Source organism: Thermobia domestica, chromosome 13 (genome assembly GCF_964235325.1).
Source record: "Thermobia domestica chromosome 13, izTheDome1.hap1.1, whole genome shotgun sequence".
Classification (NCBI taxonomy): Eukaryota; Metazoa; Arthropoda; class Insecta; order Zygentoma; family Lepismatidae; genus Thermobia; species Thermobia domestica.
This window is the reverse complement of record NC_137466.1, coordinates 139,438,973-139,458,780: the sequence shown is the minus strand read 5'-3', so window position 1 is coordinate 139,458,780 and position 19,808 is coordinate 139,438,973. Positions and strand designations below refer to the sequence as shown.

General features: G+C 33.2%; 2 protein-coding genes across 3 annotated transcripts in view; one reads left to right on the top strand and one right to left on the bottom strand.

Moving 5' to 3' along the window:
* Positions 1-19,808, top strand: part of LOC145668579 (uncharacterized) — a 151,284-nt gene that overhangs the window by 36,880 nt on the left and 94,596 nt on the right. The window lies entirely within an intron of this gene.
* The window catches only part of fray (oxidative stress responsive kinase frayed), a 217,980-nt gene that overhangs the window by 160,100 nt on the left and 38,072 nt on the right, over positions 1-19,808 (bottom strand). Inside the window, exon 1 of one of the 2 annotated variants that reach the window (XM_081736581.1) lies at positions 1,666-1,754. The exons of the other annotated variant lie outside the window; for it this stretch is intronic. Within the exon in view, the coding sequence (XP_081592707.1) occupies positions 1,666-1,739 (74 nt within the window). The 5' untranslated portion in view covers positions 1,740-1,754. Of the gene's footprint in view, positions 1-1,665; positions 1,755-19,808 lie in introns of those variants that run through there. 2 annotated transcript variants of the gene reach the window in all.

Here is a 19,808-nt window from a genome sequence, read left to right as displayed (position 1 = left end):
AATATGAAATGGAACGATCAGATACAAGATGATTTGAGGGAAAAGAACATAGTGTTTAATGTTTAAATATTTCTTTTTTTAAAAAACGACATGAAATTTTCCACATATATGTCTTTGCCGATTATACACATACTAACATTATAAGAAGTACCGGGCGAATTCGTTATCAAATTATATTCCTACAACAACATATTTATAGACATGAGACAATCCATACAACAAGACTAAGTGATATATTAGTATTACATGTTTGAAAGAAAATGCACTTTCATTCCATTTTCAGTTGAAAGCTTATAAATTGCTATGTTGTTACTGAAAAAATAAAGTTTTATTATTTTATACCTGTACTATTGTTCGAACTTTCTTCCACAAAGTTTTGTCATATTGAGGTGAAACCATAATATGTGGGGGGCTTAACTAGGACAGTGCTTACTAAAAAACGTCCCTGTACAAAAATTACATCTAATTGTAATTTAATTTATCGTGGCTCTGGAAGATGAGAGATTGTCTAATTACGAAGATTTTGTTCCCTCCTCCAGAAGTAAACACCTGAAATTAACACTGCTCTTGACTGTTCAGTAATCATTTGATAGTGAATCACAGAATACAGAATGTTCACAGTTCTGAGCCTTTATGATTGGCTTTAAACCTAGCAACCATTTTTATATCAAAATCTAACAGAAACTTCCAAATATATATATCTCTACTCGGACTTAAGCCCGGAATAGTTCAGTTCCATGACACCTAAGAAGTTAACTCGCCCAGTGGTATTGAATTTTTACCTCCTAAATCTAAGAGAATTATGCAAAATAAATAAACTAAACAGCAATCACTTACATGAGAAAAGTGCTTTAAATGTTCTAAATGAACATGATAAATGAACAATTTTCCATTTGTTGAGTTTTACCATTACCTTGTATATGTTTCTATATGGAAATGCTTACGTGAACTTATAATTACATACTAGCTGATCCTGCGCTGTCTACTCAGCGCATCGTTCTGTTATGACCATGAATTTCATTCCCACTGTGCATGTCTGCTTACTCACACAAGTAAAGGATAGAAGACTCACAAAAGAAGTGAATTGCTATGTATAGATGTTGGAGTGAGTTTGTAGCAAATTTGTAGAAGTAACACGATATCAAGTGGAAACATTTTTTTTTTCTAATAAATCCATATCCGTCCGAGTACGCCTCATTGCGTTTCCTGAGGTCTTTGAAGTTGCCAGTATTCAGTAGGTTTTGCCAACCAGATTTAAGCAAAGCGCCTGCAATGTCCGTCAACTCGCCATACACAACTTCTCTACTGGTTGCCTAACACCGTAGTTTCGGCTGTAATAATGTTAACCTTATGGGCCTAAAATGTTGAATAAAACAATAACGACACGGTTTTTGAAAATGTGAATGAGAACTGGACAATCTACACAAAATCTGGAATCGACCTGTGAAAACGGCACGGTTTGTAGCACTTCTGATTTTCGAAATCTCATTATCAAAAGGATTGCGGACAAACATATAAACCTAGCATTTTAATATATAGAATACTGATATGGGCAATACATAAAATGATGTTTGTATTATTGCTTGACAACCACAATATAAAAAACTAAAACTAAAGTACATTTATTAATCAAATATGGAGAATACTTCCTTAATTCTTTCTCACCTTTGTGGCGCCATTTTGGGTTTCAAGAAGGCAGCTACCGCATTTGCAGGATTTCGTGACTGTTGGTGAGGCATTAGTTTTGTGCTAATTCAAATAATACAACACACCTCAGAAGACGAAATCAACAACAACTAAAAAAAGTACACACAACTAAAGTAATCCACACGCACACACACTACTGCTTTTCTCAGGAAAAGAAATAGTTTTTTTTTTTTTTTTGGTATTAAAGTGAAGTAATTAAATCAATTGAATTTTACCACACTGCCCGCACACCAAACCAATCATCACATTGGAAAAGCACCTTAGTGGACACTACTGTGACGAGCCGAAAGGCACTACCCATCACCAGATATCATTTGCCAACTGGTTCAAAGGACGTGTTATCAAGCAAGTGAACAAAAGTGCTTCTGATTGAGTATCTGACGACATAAGGCGGGGAGTTGAGGAGAAACTACAATAGGGTTGGGGCGGAAAGAGGAGAAAGAACATTAAGCCATTTAAAGGGAATGTATACGTTTATATAAAGTACTTTTCTAACAATAGTCATGGTGATAGGCATTGGACGTTATAAGCATGACACACCATGAAAAATGCTCTGTCTAGAAGGCTAATAAAAACTATAAATCTAGAAATAGAGAACTCGAATTGCACAATTAAGTTTTTTTTTTTTCATTGTGTAAATATAGTAGACAATTCTTAGATAGTTTTCTTTTTGCAAATAGGAAATGTATACACATTATACAAAACAAACAGATGATTTGACTATTCTATTGTAGCAGTCATTGGTATATGACACATGATAATGATTATACAAATACAACACAAATATGTAGCCCAGCTCAAAAGTTCATGACAACTTCCTTTCCTAACAAAGGATTTAAAGACTTCCGAACATATCCGCCATCTTGAATTTTTCTAGTACTGATTATTTTATGTAGAGAAGTATTCGTTTTTTTTAAATAAAACATTTTTAATTGTTTGATATACATTCTGCGAGTGTTTCTGCTATAAGCACTTCAATTATTAAATTTTCTGCAATCGGTTTCACAAATTAATTTTAAGTAATTTTTGGAATCTGTGCACTTCTAAGAAAATATTGTGATGTCTTTTCACACTCATTTCATTTTCAGTAGGCGGCCCAGCGTAGGCAATCGCTAATGCTCTCGCCTTTGGTGCGAGTAATCCTGGGTTCGATTGCCGGTGAGAACACTCGGTCGAAAAAGTGTAAAAGCCGTCATTCTGAGTCAGGTTTTCCTGAGTTTTCTTCATTCTCACCAGACAAATGCCGGGATGGTACCTAACATATAGTTCCCAGCTGCTTCCTTCTTTCCCTTTCCTCGGGTATAGTGTGATCACCAAAGAACCTCATCCCTCATACTTGACGGGTAGCTATATATATTCCTGAAACAAGGAGATGCGTTGTCGCCATTATTATTTAACTTTGTGCTGGAATACGCCATAAGGAAAATCAAAGATAGCAACCAGGGCCTAGAGTTGAACGGCATTCACCAGGTTATGGCATATGCTGATGATGTAAATTTAATAGGGGATGATAGTAGAACAGTAGAAATAAATGCAGAGATCTTATTAAACGCTTGCAGGGACATGGGTTTAGAAGTAAATGCAGAGAAAACTAAATACATGGAAGTGCGTCGGGACCGTAATACGGCAAATTGTGGAGGCGTTAAAATATTAAATAATACTTTTGATAAAGTGGATACTTTCAAATATTTAGGATCAATATTAACAGACGAAAATCATATTCACGAAGAAATTAAATGTCGACTAAAAGCAGGGAATTCGTGTTACTATTCGGTTCAAAATCTCTTGTCGTCGCGAATTCTGTCGAGGAATTTGAAGCTTAAAATATATAAAACGATAATCATGCCTGTTGTTCTGTATGGTTGCGAAACATGGTCGCTTACTCTGAGGGAAGAACATAGACTGAAAGTATTTGAGAACAGGATCCTGAGAAGAATATTCGGACCCAAGAGGAACGAGAATGGAGAATGGCGGAAGCTTCATAACGAGGAACTACATAGTTTATACGGTTTACCCAACATTGTTAGGGTCGTCAAGTCTAGGAGGCTTAGGTGGGCAGGTCATGTAGCTAGAATGGAAGAAAGTAGAAACGCTTTCAAAGTCTTGACTGGTAGACCCATAGGAAAACGACCATTAGGAAGACCTAGGCGCAGATGGGAGGATAATATTAAGATGGATCTCGCAGAGATAGGAATACAAAGTAGAAACTGGATCCAATTAGCTAAGGATAGAAGTCAGTGGGGAGCTTTTGTGAACGCGGCACTGAACCTCCGGGTTCCATAGGCCATAGAGTTAGTTATATATATATATATATATATATATATATATATATATATATATATATATATATATATATATATATATATATATATATATATATATATATATATATATGTGTGTGTGTGTGTGTGTGTGTGTATAAATTGCAATGTGATGTCGCGAAGTCGCGAATATACAGCTCTTAATGCGCACAATATAAAAGAATTATTATTGATGCATATTGCGTAACTTTATTAACTACAGCAACTTTATTAACATTTCTAAGGACCAAACACCTTTCGAAAATCCAGAAAGATGGCAATCGCGTCCTCTTATCCTCTTCTCTCCCCTCCAGTGCGAACAGCCATGGTTTAGAGCAGTGATTCTCAAAGTTGGGTTCGCGGACCCCTGGGGGTTCGTGAGACCCGCCTTAAAATTGAAATGTGTTGTAATAAAATGTAACTCACAGCTGTTATGCAAGAAATATTTTGTAGATTAAGAAACTGCAGCTGTGGGTGGTGCGAGTACAAAACAATAACTATTCATCATTCCCAGTGCTCCAGGACTTCATTGATTTTTCAGGTGAAAAGCTCTCTGCTGAAATACACAAAACACTTATAGGACACTTGAGAGCATTAGCTGCAAGTTTTAGAGAATATTTTCCTGTCCACAACCTGGTAATGGTTGGATTGAAAATTCTTGCACTAATGTAGAAATCCATGACATAGAACGTATGAAACTCTCTAACACAGAACAAGACAAGCTATTGAAACGATCCTATGATACTTGATGGAAAAAAAAACGTTTTCAAAGAAAATGGGCTTTGTAGCTTTTGGTTCCGTGTGCGTTGTGAGTATGAAGAGTTGTCTAAGAAGGTATTGCAACATTTTATGCCTTTCCTTACCACTTACTTATGCGAGCAGACCTTATTTCCTCTTTGCAGTGTTAAAATCTTAAAGCGAAATCGTCTTAATTTGGAATCTGACCTAAGATTGATGGTGACAAAACCTTATTCCAGATTCAATGATATTATGGAAAAACACAAAGAATTTCATTCCTCATATTAGTGACCCCACATCTGAGAACATTGTTTATGAAGTGGATTTCTTTTAACAACAACAACAACAACAAAAACAAAACAAAAAATACATTGATTTTCTGTCTTGAAAGTTACTGCATTTTCAATTGAAATTTCGTTCATTAGCAAACAATCATGTATCTTTAGAATAAATTACTTATTGCTTTATATTTATTGATCTTTTACTTGTCAGTGGTAATTCTAATTAGTATATTTTTTAATAACATGTGAAATTTCAGATAGCATTGCAAGAGGGCCCGCAGATCACTTTCCGAATGAACAGGAGGTACACGTTATTGGAAAGTTTGAGAACCACTTGTGTAGAGGATGGAAATGTTAAAGAATATAACAAATTGTATATTTATGAGAAAATTGAAGTCAACGTTACCATGATTGCATTTATTTATGTATCGCTATACATATTACAAATTTCTGTGCCTTCATCTACAGTAGACTAGGAATCACTTAAATAAGGTGTTGAGTAGCAAGAATAACATATAATACTTTCGTAAACCAACAAAACTTCATGTTTTTTTAAAAATGTAACATGAAATCTTCATTCTCTAATTCCTTCAATTCATTCCGAGCACTGAAAGGTGTTCGGTATCTGAACCATATTTTGTTTAGCTCGTTGATTTACATGGAGAAGTTTTTTTAATTAATTAATTAATTTTTTTTATGGAAAGGGATTTTAATGGTCTGAGTTTACAAGTTTCTTACTAAACATAAGATAAATGTTTTATGTTTTCTACTTTGTCAAAGCGCATTTGTGTTATATATATATATATATATATATATATATATATATATATATATATATATATATATATATATATATATATATATTAGAATTAAACATCACAAAATTTTATTTTCACAAAGCACGGGATATTTAAATTAGGCCAAACCTTTTTTTCTAACAACAAGAAACTAGTTTGTAGAAAAAGAACCAACGAAAATCCACATTTCGATTTTTCAAAAATCGGTAGGTTTTTCACCGAAACTGTATTTTGATAGAAAACCGAAACCAATTTTGATAAAAAACCGAAAATCTTTTTTTAAATGTAAGTTTTTAAAACCGGAAACAGAAAAAAAAACATTCTTGAGCCAACCAGCGATTTAAATAGAAATCAATGAAATCTTATTCATTTGAAAGAAAAAAAACAATACTATACTTTCCTATATAAATCAGTGGCCTTAAAGACAAAAAAGATTGTGTAAGTATTCTAAGAAATTAGTATCGCCACTGTATTTCACAGTGTGTGATACGGAATGGAATATGACTATCTTCATTATAATAGTTCTGAGAAATACAGGATGTCCAAAATACAATACAATCCGGAGTTTGGGATAGTAGAACTGTTGAACGGGAAGCGGTACACAAATAGTGGTTATACCAAAATGAAGCATTGTTCATGCATATATTTTTAAACTAGGAAGCAACGATTGAAGTACACTAGGAACCACACAGTGTTGCCAGATGTAACCGAAGGTGTAACTCCATTTTTTTTTACAAGTCACGTAAATTGACTCATAACTCATACGTATGGATATTCTGTCGTTAATTTTTAGTTTGTATAGTTGAAGTAGCTTGGAAACTATGGAATGGAAAAAAGAATTTTTCATTTCCACCGATAACTAATCGGATGAGGCCTCTTTAAGGGGTTACTAGGGAAAATGTGGTTTTCCCTAGTACAAAATACAATACAATAAGGAGTTTGGGATAGTAGAACTGTTGAACGGGAAGCGGTACACAAATAGTGGTTATACCAAAATGAAGCATTGTTCATGCATATATTTTTAAACTAGGAAGCAACGATTGAAGTACACTAGGAACCACACAGTGTTGCCAGATGTAACCGAAGGTGTAACTCCATTTTTTTTTTACAAGTCACGTAAATTGACTCATAACTCATACGTATGGATATTCTGTCGTTAATTTTTAGTTTGTATAGTTGAAGTAGCTTGGAAACTATGGAATGGAAAAAAGAATTTTTCATTTCCACCGATAACTAATCGGATGAGGCCTCTTTAAGGGGTTACTAGGGAAAATGTGGTTTTCCCTAGTACAAAATACAATACAATAAGGAGTTTGGGATAGTAGAACTGTTGAACGGGAAGCGGTACACAAATAGTGGTTATACCAAAATGAAGCATTGTTCATGCATATATTTTTAAACTAGGAAGCAACGATTGAAGTACACTAGGAACCACACAGTGTTGCCAGATGTAACCGAAGGCGTAACTCCATTTTTTTTTACAAGTCACGTAAATTGACTCATAACTCATACGTATGGATATTCTGTCGTTAATTTTTAGTTTGTATAGTTGAAGTAGCTTGGAAACTATGGAATGGAAAAAAGAATTTTTCATTTCCACCGATAACTAATCGGATGAGGCCTCTTTAAGGGGTTACTAGGGAAAATGTGGTTTTCATAAATTAACATTCTGAATTGGCAACAGTGCTGATGTTTCAGCGCATCAAAAGGTGTGTTAAGGATATGTCTACATTATGCAATTCCTGAAAACAATGAAAAAGAAACTTTGAAATTATCGTGATAAAAGTTTTACTTTACATGCACCCGGGAACACTGCTATTCATTAAATCAAAATGGGGGCACTTCCAGAATCTGCCGTAGAACTGACAATTCAGTTCATGATAAATAGCAATATCAATGTGTTCCTGAAGGATGAAGCATTTCACTGATATGTATTTCATGTATGTGGAAAGTACCTCAGTGGATAGGGATGATACCACAATTATCTTCCTAGTTCAATTAGGGAGTGAGGTATTGAAGTTTGAATTGAGTCACATTAAGGTGCGACCAGAATGTGGCTATTTCACAGCATCAGACGGCTCAATGGGCATAACTGTGTAACGATGCATTTTCTGACATATGGTTATATGAACTGTTTTGCTTGTCTACCCATAAGGAATCCACCCTTGAAATTTTGCCGTACCTTTTTGTTACACCCTGGATATAGATTATCATTTATTTTGTATTCCTAAGGATTTGATTCTTCCAATTGTATCAGTCAATTTTGAAATGGATAGAGTGTTTCGTTATGTTCAGCATACCAATATAAACCAAACCAGTTAAAAAAAATCTTCTTAGTCCATGAGAATTGCTTTTAAGGAAATAAGTAGTCTCAATTCTGAATAATTTCTAATATTATCGTAAGAATATTATTACCATTTTCTACCAAAGTACATATCAATTGAAATAATTACGTTGTTATTTATTGGTATTAACTTCTGCATATTTCCTTCTTCATGTACAATCGTTTTCCTTTTACTTTGCATAGTTTAGTAGATATGTTACTTGAACTTTTTCGTTAAGAACGATTATTAATGACAATCATTAAGAGTAATGCCTACAGTATAATTTAATATAAAGTTGTAGAAATGTCCTGCACGCATGACTAATATTCCGAGTGTTAGAAAGGAATAAATTAATAGAACACCAAGTTGTCGTGTTGAATGTATGTAAATAATTAAGAAACTATTTATATTTCCAAAGTATATGTTTAATATATGGATTATATTTACTTAACGACTTAAATAATTATTTGAATTATATATTTAGTAGAAAAGAACCACAGTAAAAGAAAAGGATGCTTTTTATTATACTGAATATGGTTGGAGTATTCCAGAATTTTCTAAAATGAAAATACAAATACAAAAGTAATACTTTCTTTTGTAGTAGCAACATTTTATTGCAAGACTTCGTGTAAGTGCTTGTATGTATCATAAAGGAGTAACATTCAAAGTATGCTTGGAAGTTCATAGTAATGAGTAAAAAAATGGTGAATGTGTCAATGATAAGCTCAAAACGCAACCGTAAAAATACTTGTAATCGATGAGAATAAATACATTTTTCTTATAAAGTTTTCGATTACAGTAATTACTTACTTTAATACCATTTATATAATTACAGTACATAATGACCTACTGTGTAAATAGACAGGGGTGCCTAGAAGGGAAACTGTTTCCACATTATGATTGGATTATCCACTTCTGCACTATCAATTTCAGAATACCAGCATGTTTTCTTCCAAAGTTAGTTGGCAATGACAATTCACGGTATTGTTAACTATATCATAGCAACACACTAGATAAAAGTGTTCAAGTCGATGTTATTTACACAGATTTTGCGAGAATCACTAAGCACTAATAGAGAAACTGTGTTTATTTAATTAATCAGTATGATTAATTAGTCTGTTTGAGTTGTACAATGCAGTTGAAGATTTTCCTGCTTGCTTGCAAGATCTCCAGAAACATTAGCATTTTTGTATAGACAGCCAAGGGGATTACTTTGATAGAAGCTAGGATCATTATTTGCTAAGTACAATTTTCTATTTTTTTTTTTACGACCTTTGTCCTGGAACTTTTCTGACAAAGGTTGTATTTAAGGGAGTAAGGCAGTTCGTTGTATATAAAAGATACAAATCAGTCGAATACTTACAACTATCTGATGTTTGCAGGCCCATATCCATGGGGAGCTATGCCCCTCCCCCTAAATTTTTACTGCCCTCTTAAAATTTTCACGGTAGACTTGCAAATGAACTATAATATGGTGATAAACTATGATATGCTTGGATTACCCCCCTAACTTTTACCGTGCTCCCTTACATTTTTCGGCTGACTACCGGTCTGGATGTTCCACAAGGGTCAAATTTGGGACCTCTACTATTTGTAGTGCATATGCATTAGCGATTTTCCTGAAGAGATAACATATTCAAATAAAGTGTTATTTGTTGATGACTATTTTTTCAGATGTACCAAATCAATAAATGGCAGTAATGAATTTCAACAAGGTGTGAACTCAGTAGTCAAATGTGTCGAAGTAAGTTACTAGATGTAAATATATTAGTAAATGTAAAAATCATGAGTTTTACAAAATGTAAGAAACCAGGGCAATATCATCATACAACTTCCTGTTGTAAGTACTTTATAGTAAGTAAGTACTCATTACTATGATTTAGGTGTTATTTGCGATATGAATTTCCATCACTCATTACTATGAACTTCCAAGCATACTTTGTAATGTTACTCCTTTATGATACATACAAGCACTTACACGAAGTCTTGCAATAAAATGTTGCTGCTACAAAAGGAAGTATTATTTTTCATAGTAAATGAATGGAACAGAAATCTTGAATTCTAAGAATTACATAAGTAATCAGTAAACCTGCCATTCTTCAAAAGTGTGTCAAAATTTATGATCACTCCAAGCTTGAGTTATGTGACACTTGTATGAAACCGACATATAAAAATCTACCTCATTAAAAATTTAAAACAGAAATTATTCCAAATTTCTAAAGTATCTTGTTTATAAGCAAATGAACATTTTCCCAAGAACTGAAAAGTGTTATTCATTGTAGGAATTTCAAAATTATAACCCTTAAGAAAATAACATTACGTGACATTATATTCTTGTGCAAAATACTTAATCATAGATTAGACTGCAACGAATTGTTTTTGAACTTTCAAAATAAATGTACCAAATAGAAAAACACGCATAGAAAACTATGGAGGATGAGTGCTACCTACAAAAGACTCATAAAAATGACAAATAATATAGATATATTATACTGGCTGCTTTGCACATTAAATATATTATACTATGGAAGATGAACACTGTAATTGGGTATAAAACCTATTTTGTTCCCTTTCAATAGCTAAATTAATTGGTTTTCTTTAATAAAATTAATTCTATTCATTTAGTTAGTGAAACATTCGATCCCTACTTCTCCCTTTCTTTGTCCTATTGAACTTCAGCCACTTCTGCTGTTTCTATTGAGTTTGACTGGTACGTGGCAGTTCAACTGAAAAACTTCTGAAACGCAAGTTCTAAAGATGTGACGTCAATGTGAACACTTTTGAGCAAGCACCTAAAAGAAGATATAATGTGACACTAACGATTTCCTTTTCCTATTTGCATCATCTTCAAAAGCTATGGCAAATTATTGGGTTAAACCTTACCAGAAAAAAAAAATGTTCAGGAAAAAAAATAATCGTTCAACAAATAAAGTATATGAGGTACTGGGAACACTGAATATACAGGATTTTCAATTGCTATATAGGTAATCCTTCGCATAAAAAATAATTATTATTATTATTTATCAACATACGCCCGAATGGGTTGGTTTTTGAGTAATGGCTGTTTAAAAATAAGGTATCCGATTTTATTAACATTTCTGAAACTATTTCATCTTATCAAAAGTTTGTAGGTTCGATTACATCCACACAATGTGAAACATCGAGTTTGTGAGTTTTCCCCGTTTGTTCCCATATTCTCAAAAGACTAAATATTTTCAATTTTGTTCATTTACTTCTCTGTCTTGTCTCCTTTATTCTACGTAACATAATCATGAGCTTGTAAACTCACTTTCACTGATACTGCTAACACAAAAGAAATACTTACTATGTAAAATATATATATATATATATATATATATATATATATATATATATATATATATATATATATATATATATATATATATATATATATATATATTACAGTAATGTTTCAAAGAAATATTGTCGACCATATTATCATTCCATGTTGGTTAAATTACAGGAATGCATAAATCTGAAATACAGTTTGTTTTAAAATAACAATGATTTATATTTAAAGCAAAACATTCAGCAATAATAATAATAATAATTGTTGTTGTATATTTTAGTATACCTCGAGATATCCATTCCTGTAATTTCACATCGGTGATTTAATGTAATTTCACTAGAAAGTTTTACAGTGAAGGTAGTTGATTTTGCATTTAACGTCTCTTTCAGCAGCGAGACTATATGAGAAAGGGACCTACTGATTAACATGGAATCCGAACCACATGAGCTCCCGCCAAGAATCGAATCCAGGTCTCCCACGCCAAAGGCGCGTACGCTAATCGTTTTGCTACGAAGGAGCTCTACAGTGAAGATAATCATCTGCTTTTGTACTTAATTTAACTAGCAGTTCTTTGATTTTTCTACAGCATACTGTATTTACAGTAACTTGTATAAGTTATACTGTCTTGTTTATTGAATATTTTCTTTTTTTTAATGAAGTGTGTGAAATATTTGGGCTTTTCCATATTAAAATTCCTTGCATGTTTTGCGCGCTGGTTACCAATGTCCTTTTAACAAGATTCTAATTGTCGGTTGACTACTGCTCATTATTATGCTAATGGACGTGGACAGAACCAGTTACTGCTCTGCTCCTGTGACTTTCTTTCTTTCATTTTTTTTTAAAAGAAAAAGATATGGAAAAGGCATCACAGTTGTCCGTCAGATGCCCTTGAGCATCCAATAATGTACTCCACTCACTGCCGTACACGCAAACTTATCATTTACAAACTTCTTCAGATCATTCTGAATTCTGCAATAATATTGCGTATAACCAATAACCCATAGATCTCCTCAAGATGAACTAAATTATGTCGGTGAGTATAAATTCTTATGTGTAGTTTTCGAGACACTCATCAAGCTTTTCATTATGGAACTAACAAGACGACAGTATACAGTATGCTTCACGAGTTATAGCCCAAACGAAGTTATGCTGTACGATATAACCTATTAAAGTAAAACTGATGTTGAAGTATAATCTCATCAAGCTTTTCACTGTAACACTAACAAGACGACTGTACACGACTGACACAGTATGCTTCATGAGATACAGATCAAACGAAGTTATGGTGTACTATAGGACCTATTAAAATGGAAGTGATAATGAAGTATAGCGTCATCAAACTTTTCATAATGACATTAACAAGACGATAGTATACAGTATGCTTCGTGGGATACAGCCCAAAAGAAGTTATGATGCGATTTAACATATTAAAATAAAACTGATATTGAAGTATAGCCTCATCAAGCTTTTCATTATGGCATTAACAAGACGACAGTATACAGTATGCTTCGTGGGATACAGCCCAAACGGAGTTATGATGCGATATAACCTATTAAAATAAAACTGGTATTGAAGTATAGCCTCATCAAGCTTTTCAATATGACATTAACAAGACGACAGTATACAGTATGCTTCGTGGGATACAGCCCAAACGGAGTTATGATGCGATATAACCTATTAAAATAAAACTAATATTGAAGTATAGCCTCATCAAGCTTTTCAATATGACATTAACAAGACGACAGTATACAGTATGCTTCGTGGGATACTCTCCAAACGGAGTTATGATGCGATATAACCTATTAAAACGAAACTGACATCTGAAGTATATGCCCTCGTCAGGCTTTACATTATGACACTAACAAGACGACACTAGACAGTATGCTTCAAGATACAGCCCCAACGAAGTTTGGTTTAACTATTAAATATTGCCCAAAGATGAAGCATATATAAATTATTAGATCGTATCGAGCTGAACAAAAAAAACGAGCTTGACGAAAAAAAAATTCTTATGAGCGGGAAAACTTGACAAAAATTATTGTTTATTACGCCTAAAAAGTACGTCCTTCGCTACCAATAATAATTAATAATTTTTATCCTGCTAGAAGAGGATAGGATTTTTATCTATTTATGTACTGTATACTTGTAAAAATACACTGTAAAGTTCAAGGATCTTATAAAATAGAGAATCTGCCTTTACAACAAAATCTTGAAGCCATACGTCACAGTTTTTCCACTCCTACTCTGCCCACTCCGTCCAATAAGATCGCAATGTTTTGAGCCAACAATCATGGCGGAAACGAAAGGAGCCAATCAGACGATGGCGAAAACGAGAGTAGCCAATCAGACTTACCGATGTTTGGTTTTTTTTTTTTTTTTGGCTTCATTAATTTAATAGGATGAAGATACATATAGGCAGATCCTCTATTTTATAACATCCTTGGTAAAGTTGCATATTATATATATTGTTGTTTATCTTCTAACGATCACAGGTAGCCTATAGTCCTAACAGAGAGGAACATAATAGTCATAAAATTTAAGATTAATTGCTTATTCTATCAAAATGATTCTTCCTGACCTTTCTGCACTTGAAGGCAAACATAAGTACGATATAAGATGTTTCAGTAAACAAATAATAATGTAAATAATTGGTAAACGTGCTGTTTGTCAGACCATCATAATAACTTCCAAAGGGGAGAGAAGTAAAATACTTGATCCTTGATACTTGATCATACATTAATTGCATTGAAGTATATCATAACAATCATATTGATGCGAGGACAATAGTGCTTGATAAGTTAAAGTAGCGATCTACAACAACCACATTCAAAGTAATGGTTTATTTTGATAATAAAATACACATTTCTTTTTGTCTACGTTTTATGATTGTGTGAGTCGTCTTTTATGTAGGTATATGCATGGATGTATTCATTCGTCTTGTCTGTTCACAATAATCTTTGTAAACTTTCTATTCCATTTGTATCAAACTTGGCGTTAGCTTTGTCTTAGAGTTGGCTTTTCAGATTGGCCTATTATTCGGAGCTGAAATTGGTCAACAATAAGGAGACCAATTTCTGTTCCAAATTGGAATCCTACTAATATATTAAAAGAACGTGTGTATCTGTTGTTATATCGTGTACAAAGCCATTTTCTCAATTCTCGGCCGAGAAGGGTTTGGGAGATCATACACTTTGAAAGTTCACCAAGTTCTCTCAAATTAGACAACCCGCTCTACTCTAGTATGCCACAGGTTGCATACAGCTCAGTTACTGCAGCTATGGACTGTGGAAGCCGAAGGTTGAAAGTCGCATTCACAAAAGCATTGACATCTGTCCTTACCCAACTGGATCCAGTTTGTATTTTGGATTCATATTTTTGCAGATATATCTTAATATTGCCCTCCCATCTGCGCCTAGGCTTTTCTAATGATCTTATTCTGATTGGATTTCCAGTTAAAATTTTGAAAGCCGGGCTCTTTTTTCTATCATTTTGGTTATATGACCTACTCATCTTAGCTACCTAGCTTTCATGATTCTAACAATATTACGTAAGCTGTATAAATCTTATAGTTCCTCGTTATGAAATTTCTCCATTTTACATCTCCGTCTCTCTTGGGTTAAAGTAAGCGACGATGTTTAGCAACCATACAGTACAAGTATAATTATCGTTTTATATATTTTAAGCTTCAAATTCTTCAACAGAATTCACGAAGACAAAAGAGTTTGCACTGAATAAACAAACAAACAAACAAAAAACGAGTTCTTTGTAATTTAATTATTTTAAATGAAAAGTCATGTCTCTCAGCCTTAAGAGAGTATTGGAATAAACTAATTACACTTTTCCCCCCATATTTTTTTATTTTCTTCTAGATCAAATGTTGAAAGATGCAGAAATATATATTTAGTTATTTTATAAATGAAAAGTTTAAATATTAAAATTCATGTCTGTAACCTTAAGGGACACCAAGATATGGATATTTTATAATAACTACAACTCCTCATCACCCACCCATTTCCATGTCAAATTTCAAAAAAATCTTCCTTAGTGGTATATTACGTCACAAATCAAATGTACTATCCAAGCAATTTTCTGGCAATAGTTTTGGCTAGGTATTGATTAACCAGTCAATCAATCAGGATTTCTTCTCTTTTTATGCGTATTGATATTAGTGTTCTGAAGAACAGAATGCATAAAGGATTGATTATTCACTGTCTACGCGTTCTCTATAACCACACAAATAACAATTCACTATCGCATTCAATGAATGATCCAAGACTCATATTATGAGCGTTTCCTCCTATCATTACACGTATCCAATCTAATCCTTTTGTAGCCAACACATGAAGCGTGGAATGTGGATACTACATACATAATATGTATGGAAACGAGTATTATTACTCTGTGTATGACGTCAAAAAAGGTTTATTTAAGTATTCATCTGTGTCTTATATAGTGAGATAGCTCAATATTACTACGCACTAATTCTGTAAATCTCGTTCAATACACAGAACTAATGCTTATCATTAGTAAGACATATTACCTTATCTGTGTAAAAATCAGCAAATTATGCATTGAAAATGTCTATAATGAACGGATTAAGTCGAAACTTTTTAATCTTTCTAATTTCCACAAAAACCTGAAAGTTTCTTTTAGAATTTTGAACTTTCATAAGAGCAAACTTCACTCTTGTAGTACGTATTTGACCAACAATTACTACGTTCACATAAAATAAAAAGATCAGATTATGTACAATATTTGTGAAAATAAAAGTAAATGTTTATGAATGAAAAATTTCATAAGTATTTTCAAACAAAAGTAAGAAACAAAAAGAAGAAGAATCACGTATACAAGCAGGTTCGCAACCAGAAGGGGGCCTGCCCCCCCTAAACTTTTCGTGGCCCAGCTTCTGCCTCACATTTTCTCAAGTTCAGCCATAAAATATTTTAATAGTTTTTATAAAAATAGCATAACTGCTAGGCATACGTCTCTCTCCTGCGGCAGCAAATCTATATTTTCCGTACGCAGATCTATAAGCATGAGTAAGAAATGTGCAAATTAATTGCATTTCTTATTTATAGTTATGAAGATCACCTCATTGCCCACTGTGGGTATCGAAAAAGCTTTAGCATTTAAAAATACGTTTTGATCTCCAAATGAAAACTCCCTAACATTTAATAACTTTATAACAGATTTTTAATCTTGTTAAGGACAAAAGCTTTATGCTTTTCCTTCCTAATATAAGTACATATGTAGTCTATTCAATATATACTACGTTATATAGGGATAATATATTTAAAATTAATAATATTTTTTAAAATAAAAAATCAGTAAATCGAACATTAAATATCACTTACCTAGGCGGAAATGTCTAAACTGAATTTTTCAAATTTTCTTAAGCGCAATCTATTTCAATATTGTTATCTTACTATTCAGTACATGTAGCTATACAATCCATAAATCCACTTTCAAAATATTTCTTGAGAACTGAATCATCTTTCAAAATCTTTTATGGCATATTATCATTTAACAAACAGACGTAAAGAACAATTTCATTGATAAGTACGTATTTCGACATTATTGTGTTCAAAGATTTCAAGAAAATGTCTCAATTCTGAAGGAAAAAATATTCGTTTTTTTTTTTCTGTCAATTTGGTAAACTTCTTTTTTATCATCCAAATTTGTTTTGTTGATTTGTGCTAAGCAACTACTATTGGCAACAAATGCATTGTTGTTGCGTAAGAATGGTTGATTTTTTTCTTCATGATAGTACATTACTTGAAATAATAATGATAACAGAAAACGTTGGTTCTTTTGTTATATGAGTAATATGAGTAAGCAGTAGAAGTTATTTATTTTTTCAGAGTGTACAATAAACTACAGTAAATTTCGAAATAAGAAGCGCGTGTGTTATCATATCAATCGCCGAAGTTGGGATTCCTAGAAACAGTATTCATGGGAAACAAGAAAGGAAAAAGCTGCCAAAACAGGCAGGAAAATTATTTTGACAACTGTTCTTTTCTAATTCTAATCTAATTATAAACAGTGTGAACTATTTACCACTCTCTCTCTCTCTCTATCTATCTATCCAAGGCTTACTATGTTATATATATATACAGTGGCGGATCCAAGCTCCTATAGCCCCCCCCCCTTGACGCTCAGATATACACTGGATAAAATGGGCTTCAATCCTGCTTTACACTGGATAAAACGGCAAAATATGGTTTAGCCCCTCCCTTGATGATATCCTGGATCCGCCCCTGTATATATATATATATATATATATATATATATATATATATATATATATATATATATATATATATATATATTAGGTCTAGGGGTAAAAGTGTATCTGAAAAGTTAGGAGGGACGCATGATGTCATACCGTCCCCCGTGCCTATCTTAGCCTATTGTCATTTTTTAGAAGGTGAAGGGGACACTATAGATATTTTCTGGAACTGGGTAATGCATCCCCCACATTCTCCCTCACTTTTAACCCTGTATATAGATAGATAGATAGATATAGAAAAATAGATATAGCTATAACATAGTATGTATCGGATAGGCTGCGTCCTAATATTATTACAAAGGAAAAGCATAAAGCTCTTTTCCTTCACAACATCAAGAATCGCTTAACTTGCTAATTGTAAGCGAGTTTTAATTTGGAGATCAAAATGTGGTTGTAGATAATAAATTTACTTTCCACGTGCACATTGTCAAAAGGTGCAAACTTTATACACCGCAAAAACTAACTGTCATTCAAAACAAACATGATTTGAACATTGTGTACAAAGGAATTTTTGGTCACTCTGTAACATGTCCAAAAGTATCCTAGAGTGTTCTATCAGTGAGCAAAATATGTCCAAATGGCTGCTAACGGTGCTTACCAGTAACTGTCCTAAGAGTGTTCAAAATGTACATGAACATCTGATAAATCCAACTAGTATACGAGCACAGAAACTACCACCGGCGTCTCTGGCATGTAAATTTTGGGGGGGACATAAAAAAAGCTATTTAAATGGTACTACCTAACCCAAGCTATGTATTATCTTCGATTCCATTTGTTACTTTCACGGACCCCCTGAGAACTCTGAACTCTGTTATAATCGTTTCACAGCCTGAATATGATATTCCAAATACGGTCGTTAGTAAATAAATTAAATTAGAATAAAATATGGAATATTATGTACTTCAAAATATTGGGGGGACGCGTCCCTCTAGTCCCCCCGCCAGAGACGCCCATGGAAACTACTATAAAACAGTGTTAGAACACTACATTTTACCATTTACATGTTTCCGTCATATCTGCCCGTATACTTATGAGCACATTTTCAACACTCTTAGAGCAGTCCCTTTTAACCACTGTTAAGAGATATTCTAGTTATTGTATTCACTGATAGAAAACTTAAGAACATTTCTGAACATGTCAAACAATGATCAAAAATCGTTTCTAAAAGATGTCCAAACATGACTTTTCAGTATATTAACTTGGAATGTAGATGTTGCAAATTCAACAATCGGATTTTTCTTAAGACTGAGCCACAAGCTTTTTTTTCTTTCAAAATTATTAAACTGGTGTTTCATGGAAGTAGATAGCCCACTCTTCTTTTTCTAAACGTTATTGTCGTCCCAAGTTTTTATAGAAGCTATCATATATAATGCATCATTAATACAAAACAGTTCTGTCTGCAAGTTATGACTCTTCTCTGACTGACTTTGTGGTGGACAAACACCGTGTGCGTGGGTTTTCTCGGGGTTTTCCTGTTTCCTCCCACTTTCTTCATTCCACCATTTCATTCATTACTCATAATCACCGTCTCCTTTAGCCTAACCGGCATAACCGTGGGACGTAAAACTCAAAAATTTCATTTCATTTCTCTGACTGAAGGAGTTGATGCACTTTGGAAATTGCACCTGCATCATATGGATCCAGAGAAAGCTACAAACTACTTGATAATGTCAAAATTCACTCACGAGGAGCAACACATTCAGTCTATTATAAACACACAAATTCGATTTTTTTTTCCTTTTTAAGTAGCAGTAAAAGAGGAGAATCGATTTGGGCGCAGACTAAAGAAATAAAGGGGTAATGGGTCCAAAAAGAGGGGAAAAGATTCTACAAATTTATCTCTTATCCAATGAGAAGTATTTGACATTTCGGAGAGCTCGCTTCTGATCTAAAAGTATAAATTGCGGAGTCTAAAAGCCCTAACCCAAATTACCACTTAATGTAATCTTATAGGGGAACGGAATTAAGTGATTTTATTTATTTTTAATTTCTTGAAAGAAATACTATGCTCTTCCACGGGAGGAAAATAATTTTCTCTTGTATTATCCACATTCTCGCTGTA